General features: G+C 38.4%; 2 protein-coding genes across 2 annotated transcripts; one reads left to right on the plus strand and one right to left on the minus strand.

Annotated features, from left to right (window-relative positions):
• Positions 1–825: 825 nt before the first annotated feature.
• LOC106320222 (rop guanine nucleotide exchange factor 10-like) lies at positions 826–3,806 on the plus strand. The gene is made up of 7 exons (XM_013758590.1): positions 826–1,259; positions 1,585–1,701; positions 1,788–1,942; positions 2,031–2,105; positions 2,483–2,755; positions 2,835–3,161; positions 3,254–3,806. The coding sequence occupies exons 1-7, from the start codon at positions 1,085–1,087 to the stop codon at positions 3,719–3,721; spliced, it is 1,590 nt and encodes a 529-aa protein (XP_013614044.1). The 5' UTR covers positions 826–1,084; the 3' UTR covers positions 3,722–3,806.
• Positions 3,807–4,277: 471 nt separating this feature from the next.
• LOC106320217 (galactose oxidase-like) lies at positions 4,278–6,631 on the minus strand. Its single transcript, XM_013758585.1, has 3 exons — positions 6,067–6,631; positions 5,396–5,974; positions 4,278–5,173 (listed from the first exon to the last, which is right to left on the minus strand). The coding sequence occupies exons 1-3, from the start codon at positions 6,517–6,519 to the stop codon at positions 4,430–4,432; spliced, it is 1,776 nt and encodes a 591-aa protein (XP_013614039.1). The 5' UTR covers positions 6,520–6,631; the 3' UTR covers positions 4,278–4,429.
• Between the last annotated feature and the right edge of the window lie 955 nt (positions 6,632–7,586).

Genomic DNA, 7,586 nt, shown 5'->3' on the forward strand with positions numbered 1-7,586 from the left:
CTTGATTGTGAAATGAAAAATAATGTAAGATTAGAGGATATTTTACTCCAAATTCCATTTTGGAGTAAAACTAAAGAATGGTAGGAGATGTTCTTAGCTAATATGCTAGTATAATGATTTCATATTATTTGTCTTAACTTAGTGGCTTATGCTGGTATCTTTAGTTTTATTTATGCTTTTCTATGGTTGTTCCATATGATCCGAATCTATATTATAATTGCTCAACTGTTTAGTAGTCTCGACTAGACCGCCGGCTCGTACATAAGGCATGTTAAGCAACATTCTTTAGGCCTTTTATAAATACTTAAGCACTAAACCTGAGCAGTGTGAAGTAAATTATAATATAGATATTTAAGCCGCTGAACCTTAAGCAAAGAATCCTTCTGGAAAGGCCGGTAAAACCGTCAGCAAAGGCGAAGCAGGTGCAATGGCATCCTGTAGCGGCTGGAAGGGGTAACCGTGAACGTGGTAACAGGCGGGGTCGCCGCTAGTTTCCCTGTTTGGATAACTTTCATTTAATCGAAGTTGAAGGCTCGGTCATATCTCTTTATGGTCTTTTAAACTTAAGTTTATATGTGTTTAATGCCTCTTTCTTTGTAAATATATGACTCAAAATTTTATATCATGACAACTTCCTTTTCAGTAATAGAAATATTAAAAACAAGTTATAAGAATAGCTGAAAGATCAAATATAAATAAATAAAAAGTCTTGAGAAAGTATATTGCCTTCTTTTGTACAACATGCACCGCACGTTGTCTCTCCACCCCTAGAAAAAGTATACATCAACATTTATCTGTTTCATTTACTTCCACCACCTCAAAAACAGAACATCACTGGAAAAATATACAGAACATAAAGTATTTGTTTTGCTCCACTTATCTTTTGGTATGTGTTTTGTTTCATTCCGTGGTGAAAGAACAGAGACAATGGAGAGCGAACGGACTAGTTCTTGATCTGTACGTCTCTTTTGCCTTCTTCTCTTCTCATTTGTGTATTTCATTTGCTTTTTTATATTATGTAAGATCTGAGAAAGAAAAAAAAAGAGTGTGTGGGGAAAGATAAATTGAGAGGAGTAAATTGGGGATGGTGAGGACATTAGGACGTAAAATAAGCTGGCCAAGATCTTTCAGTTTTAGAAAGATGTTTGATGGTCGGAACTCTGGACATTCATCATTTTCTTATCGCGGGGATGGCAGGCATACCCCGGAGCACGAACTTGCTGTATGGACTCGTAGAGGCAGGCAAAACAGGACATCAGGTTTGTTTACCTCTTAATATGGGCTTTATTTTATAATTTGCCCTCGCGTGTAATTTAAACAAATAACATGATATCTTATGTTTGACCCCACAGAAAACATGATACATATAAATAGTAATCATATTTTAACAAAATATGAGTGAAATTGAAAATGTTTTTGTTTGGTGAAACCACACACATTGTATATGGTATATGAATTGCATTTAGATTGCAGTTCTGTATATACATGGGTTGGATGATCTGAAAAATCAATTAGTAGTAGATATTTACATATCTTTATTTTAGATTAGTTCTTACGTCATATGTGCATTTATATATGTTTCAGACATGGAAGCAATGAAGGCAAGATTCGCAAAACTGCTGCTTGGAGAGGACATGTCAGGCGGTAGTGAAGGCGTGACATCTGCGTTAGCTTTGTCATATGCCATCACCAACCTCGCTGGTAAATATTTGAGACTATTATATCCCTAATTGACTTATTTGAATTGTTAAAAATTGACAAACTACTCGTGGCTTTGGTATTGACAGATTCTGTGTTCGGGGAGCAGATGAAATTGCAGCCTATGTATCCGGAGACTAAAAAGATTTGGAGGAAAGAAATGAATTTGTTATTGTCTGTGGTTGATCACATTGTCCAGTTTGTTCCTTCTAAGCAAATAGGCAAAAATGGAGCATTCACCGAGGTGAATGCATGGACTATTAGTCAGTTACGTAAATACAATACTCCTCGTGACTATTTATCTTATAAATCTTTAATTTGATCTTTTGTAGATCATGGTGACCAAACAAAGAGATGATTTGCTGATGAACATTCCAGCCTTACGCAAGCTTGATTTGGTTCTTCTCGTGAGTTTTTACTGCATCCTCATGGAATACCATTGATTGTTAAGTTTTAACGTTTGCTACAAGTGTTTGATTTTATTTTTCTATACAACACAACTGCAAGTATAAACATAAATGTTAACGTCAAATACTATATTATCATCCCAATCAAGTGTGCATGTATATACGATCATAACCCTTTTTCAAAAAAAAAATGAATATATGATCATATGATATATGTTCACACTCTAACTTAATAAAATGCGGATAAAACACACTTTTGTTTACTTTAAGATCTATATAGGATAACAAACTCAAAAAGAGATTTAAATTAGTTCCATGCAAATATGTAAATGCGTTTTGTGATGCCATCCTATTAATACAAGTTATCATTTTGGCAGGAGACTTTGGACAACTTTAAGGACCAGAAAGACTTTTGGTATGTCCCAAGAGATGTTGAGGATACATCGAACAATGGAGACTGGAGGAGGGATGAGAACTGGTGGTTACCAGTTGTTAAGGTTCCATCGGATGGATTGTCTGAAGAATCACGTAAACTGTTGCAAAGTCGAAAAGATTCTGTGGCACAAGTCCTCAAAGCCGCCACAGCCATAAATGATGTAGTATTGTCTGAAATGAACATTCCTGACAACTACATTGACTCCCTTCCAAAGGTTATTCACTTCTTCTTCATGAATGTTCTTGATTATTCTTTTACCGCTAAGCTAATATATAATTGTTGTTATTTTGTAGAATGGGAAGACAATCCTCGGAGATTTCCTTTACAAGATCCTAACAGATGAACACTTTGATCCTGACTACTTCCTTTCTTTCTTGGATTTGTCAACGGAACACAAAGTTCTTGATCTAAAGAACAGGATTGAAGCCTCCATGGTAATATGGAAGAGGAAGATGAACCAGAAAGAGAAAGACGGGAAATCACAGTGGGGATCCTCTGTTAGCTTGGAGAAGAGGGAGCTTTTAGAGGTCCGAGCTGAGACTGTTTTGGTTATGCTTAAACACCAATACCCTGGGATCCCACAATCTTCATTTGAAGTCTCCAAGATTAAAAACAACAAGGTAACGTAAAAAACAAGAAAGAAAAAATAAACATCAGCATGCTAAATTTTATTAAAAACTTAATAGAGTTTGTTATCATGGGTCTTTCACAGGACATTGGACAGGCGATTTTGGAGAGCTATTCGAGGGTTTTAGAAAATCTTGCTTCCAAGATCATGTCAAGAATAGAGGATGTTCTTGAAGCTGATGCGCTAGTTCAAAGACAGATGATGGCAGAGGCAGAGAGAAGATCAGCTGAAAGTGAGGTGGAATCTGAATATGAGGAAACCGAAAAGATGGAGTCGGCGGAAACGCCAAACTCGAGGAAACTATCAGAACTCATAGGGTGGAGATTGTCATCAGATACAAAGAAGCATTGTTCGATGAGTGATATAGAACTCTTCCACAAAGCTGAGCAGGAGAAGACGATGGTGAAGTCTCCAAGAGCTTTGGAGAAGCTGATGATGAAGTCTCCAAGAGCTTTGGAGAAGCCGATGATGAAGTCTCCAAGAGCTCTACCAAAGAAACTTTCATTTCTAGCAAAGTTAGAGAACATGAGAAGCCCCACTGAGAGACACTAACAACCAAGTAGAGCATAGAAGAGAGGAGAGAAAAGAGAGAGAGGACTTTGTACATATACAAAAAAAATGCAGGCATTGGCTTAGGATTTGGACATGCATCTTAGTGTTTGACGACACTTGTGGTAGATTTTTTTCTTGTGTTTATTCACCTGGTTGATCATGTTTGTTTTGCTTGTTTGACTATATATTGCTTCCTGTTCTTTTTTGAAGAGAGAAGTGTGGTTTGGGTAATACGAAAGGGTTTTGATAATCTATTAAAATTTTAAGATCAAACAAAAGAAAATAAAAAATAACATCCATCATCATTATGCTAAATAATTAATCTATACTGGATATTCAACATTTAAATGGTATAAAATTAAATAAAAATGTAATTTCTTTCCATTAATATAAAATAAAAACATGATTAAAAATGAAATAAAAGTGGATGCATGGCATGAACTTTTAAATTAAATACTATTATAAAAGAAAATATAAAAAAAGGATTGGAGATATATTTATAATTTGTTTAATTTTGCTCCGATACAAAATTTAGGACGAACCATGGAATCACTGAGAAACTCAACACACAAAGGAATTTGGATACATTAATCATGGCATATACAAATTTTATAGAAAAGTACCAAAAAACTTAACATTACGAGATTTTTCTTTTACATAATAAAGATGTTACGGCATACAGAAAAATGGGTTAAAAAAAAATCATCCTTAGACGATCTGAATCCATTCACCAGTGCTGGGAACACCTTTGTAGACGGCGAAGAGAAGATAATAACCGGGCGGTGCAACATTTCCACTGGGCGGTGCAACCGTCTGGATTTCAAAAGAAGCGCCACCAGCAGGGTTAACACCACCGACACCCAACAGAAGCATCCTCATGTTCATGGAGATACTGTGCGTGGTAAAGGATGGTGCTAACATGGTAAGCTTGAGACTCTGCTTGGTCACGTCTTTTTGGTTAAGGTTGACCTTCACGTTGAAGTTCTGTCCATATCTGATCTGTTTAGGTGACGTGGCGATCTTTGGCCTCAAGGTGGCTAGTGCCGGGTCGAGGTAAGGCGGTGAGAATTTCTCAACGCGAAGCTCCGTAGGGAACTCAACGTTGTACTTGTAACCGTCGTTGGTGTTGCTTCCAGCGACGAGAACCTTACCGTCGGGGATAGCGATGGCGATGGAGTGGTACATACGTGGGATGTTGGTGGCTGCGAGCTCTCTGAAACGCTTGCCCCGGGCGGCACGAGGCTTGTACAAGGTGGGAGCGAAGTTAGGGTCTTTACCATAGCCCCATCCTGAACATCCACGTTTACCTCCGTTGACTAGGAGTATGTCTCCGTTAGGGAGGATGACGGTGTCACTCATGACTCGTGGCGTTGGCATAGTCTCTATCTTCCATCGTGGCTTAGCGCTGTTGATTCTTATCCTTGCGCAGTCCTGTAGTGCTGGTTCGAATACCTACAGGACCACGAAAATAAATCAACATTTTACTTGGTCCAAAAAGAAAAACCTCATCTGAGTTTTTGTGCTATACTAAAAAAATTTAAACTTTTTTTAATATAATTTGAGAACCTATTTTTATATATATAAAATTCTAAAAATTTTGAGGAGTAGGACCAATGTTTCATTAGGCTGTATTGTCCTTGCCAAAAAGATTATAATGTTTAGTTCCAACAATACCTTCTTGCTGGCACGGTAATAAGCGTCGTGTCGGGTTCCACCGCAGACGAGGACCTCAGCAGGGATGACTTTAGGGTTTTTCATGTAAAGATGGATGGGGAGGAGTGCTGAGGAGCCTGATCCAGGGTAGTTACGGGAACCACCTGGGAGCTGAGGGAACTCTTTGATGACTTGGTTCGTTTTGGGGCTAAGAAGGATGGATCTGTTGTTTGCGAAGATGAAGAGGTTACCGTCGGTGTTAAGCCATACGAAGGGGTAGAGGTTGTTCTCTTCCGGGTCGTCTGTTTGCTTAAGGAGCAATGAGTCGTAGATCTTCTTGTTGTTTTGTCCTTCCTCTGGGATGTACTCGTAGTTCATGGCGTCACGTCCTCCAATAATGAAAAACTTTCCGTCAGGGAGAGTTGCTTGCGTTGAGTACCATCTCTTCGCAGCCAAAGCCTGAGGGTATTCATGCCATTGGCAGTTTGGACAAGCCGCTAGGTACCTCGCCGTGTTGGCTCCTCCTCCATATCCTCCAGTGCTCACCATTGTTCCGTTGACGGTCAGACCTCCAGACGAGCACCATGTATCAGTGGCAAGCTATCATTAAAAGTATGTGAATAATAAAGATGTTCAATAAAAGTCCAAATTATACTAAATATTATGTATGTGAATGGGGATATGATACATACGGATAGAGGCTTAATGGCACCGTTGTTGACATCAATGAGAACCGAATGAGCCCAACAATCGATCTTGTTGGTCTTGGCATTGACGACGTGGCATGGAACACCCGGAGGAAGCTTAATCTTTGAGATTCTCCAGATGGTTGCGTCATAAAATTGGACCTGGTTGATGAGTGGCATCAGGCCTGCATGCATGGCTGACACACCTGAGTTTTCCAAGAACAACTCCCACTTTCCAGGCCAGTTTGTCTGAGCTTCGGGAGCACCGCCTGATCTTCTTTTTCCTCCAGCTTTTCCACCGGTAGCCACTGGTTTAGCAACCTTCAGAGCATCGTTGTCGTGAATGCCGTTGTTGAAGCCAGGGAGGAAGGGAAGAAATGGTAGAGGGAAAATGGCATCCGACACAGCCGCTAGCATAAGGACAGATACTGTCCATATGACTCTTGTTGAGGCTCTCATTTTTTTTTTTAATTTTTTTAGATTTTTATTTTATTTTTAGTCGTCCCCGGTTTTAGTTGGGGAGATGAGAAATTATGATCCCAGGCTTATTTAAATTATGAATGCCTGAGTAATAAGTTTTTGTCTCAGCGTATTTTATAGGTTCTTGTACTAGTGTTTATTTTTAGCGTTTGCTATTTTTGAACGTGTGGTGAGAAGACGTCTTTCCTAAACAACTTCTAGTTTTGTGGAGACTCTTTCATAAAAGAAAAAGATTTGGGGTTTCATATCTGTCTCTTGTGCTCTTTTAGAATTACGTGGTTGCAGACAATATAATAGAGAGGGTAATTTCATAGTTAGATACAGCCATACAGCTAATAACTCTTTCCTTTAAAACATTTTTCGTATGGTTGGATTTTCAAATTCATGTTTAACTCTATTCATTAACGTGTTATTTGGTTATTTTGGACTGACATGAAAAAGTTCACGTGAATTTTTTTTCTGGCTTATTTCCAAAAATATTATTACTAATTAGAATTTGACGTTAGTTATATTTTTGTCCATTTGATGTAGAATTTGAATTGATATTAATTCCAGTAGAAATTAAAAAGTCATAACATATGAATATGTAAATGAATGAGGCGTGTAGAATAATATGACGCTTTTAGACTAGGATTTTTTTGGCGAAATTTACCTAAAACTCAAAATTGTTATGAACCAGATTGTAGATGGCTCATAACCAAGAGATTATGATTTGTAATCTTTTCATTTATTTATGACGGTGTAATCTCCTATATAAGAAACATTTATGTTATGAATAAAGATAGACTTTTTCATTACTTTTATAACACGTTATCAGCACGAAACTCTAAATCCCTAAGGTAATACCCAAATCGAAAAACCTTAAAACCGTAACCCTAGCCGGCGATCCGACGAACCCTAAACTCCGATCGCGTCTCTTGTTCCCGCATCTGTTCCAGCTCGCGTCCCCAATCAGCTTCAGACCAAGGCGTTTCTGATCCTAGCTCAGTCGTTCGCGATCCGAGAACAGCTCCAGCACGCGACCTCTTCCTCGTTCGCGACAGCAT

Source organism: Brassica oleracea, unplaced genomic scaffold, assembly GCF_000695525.1.
Source record: "Brassica oleracea var. oleracea cultivar TO1000 unplaced genomic scaffold, BOL UnpScaffold00852, whole genome shotgun sequence".
Lineage (NCBI taxonomy): Eukaryota > Viridiplantae > Streptophyta > Magnoliopsida > Brassicales > Brassicaceae > Brassica > Brassica oleracea.

Excerpts from the sequence above, each read along its gene's own strand:
- LOC106320222 (XM_013758590.1), top strand. The coding sequence starts at position 1,085 with ATGGTGAGGACATTAGGACGTAAAATAAGCTGGCCAAGATCTTTCAGT. Across the intron at positions 2,106-2,482 it reads AGCTTGATTTGGTTCTTCTC|GAGACTTTGGACAACTTTAA; the intron begins GTGAGTTTTTAC and ends TCATTTTGGCAG. Across the intron at positions 2,756-2,834 it reads ACATTGACTCCCTTCCAAAG|AATGGGAAGACAATCCTCGG; the intron begins GTTATTCACTTC and ends GTTATTTTGTAG.
- LOC106320217 (XM_013758585.1), bottom strand. The coding sequence starts at position 6,519 with ATGAGAGCCTCAACAAGAGTCATATGGACAGTATCTGTCCTTATGCTA. Across the intron at positions 5,975-6,066 it reads GTGCCATTAAGCCTCTATCC|CTTGCCACTGATACATGGTG; the intron begins GTATGTATCATA and ends TTTTAATGATAG. Across the intron at positions 5,174-5,395 it reads ATTACCGTGCCAGCAAGAAG|GTATTCGAACCAGCACTACA; the intron begins GTATTGTTGGAA and ends GTGGTCCTGTAG.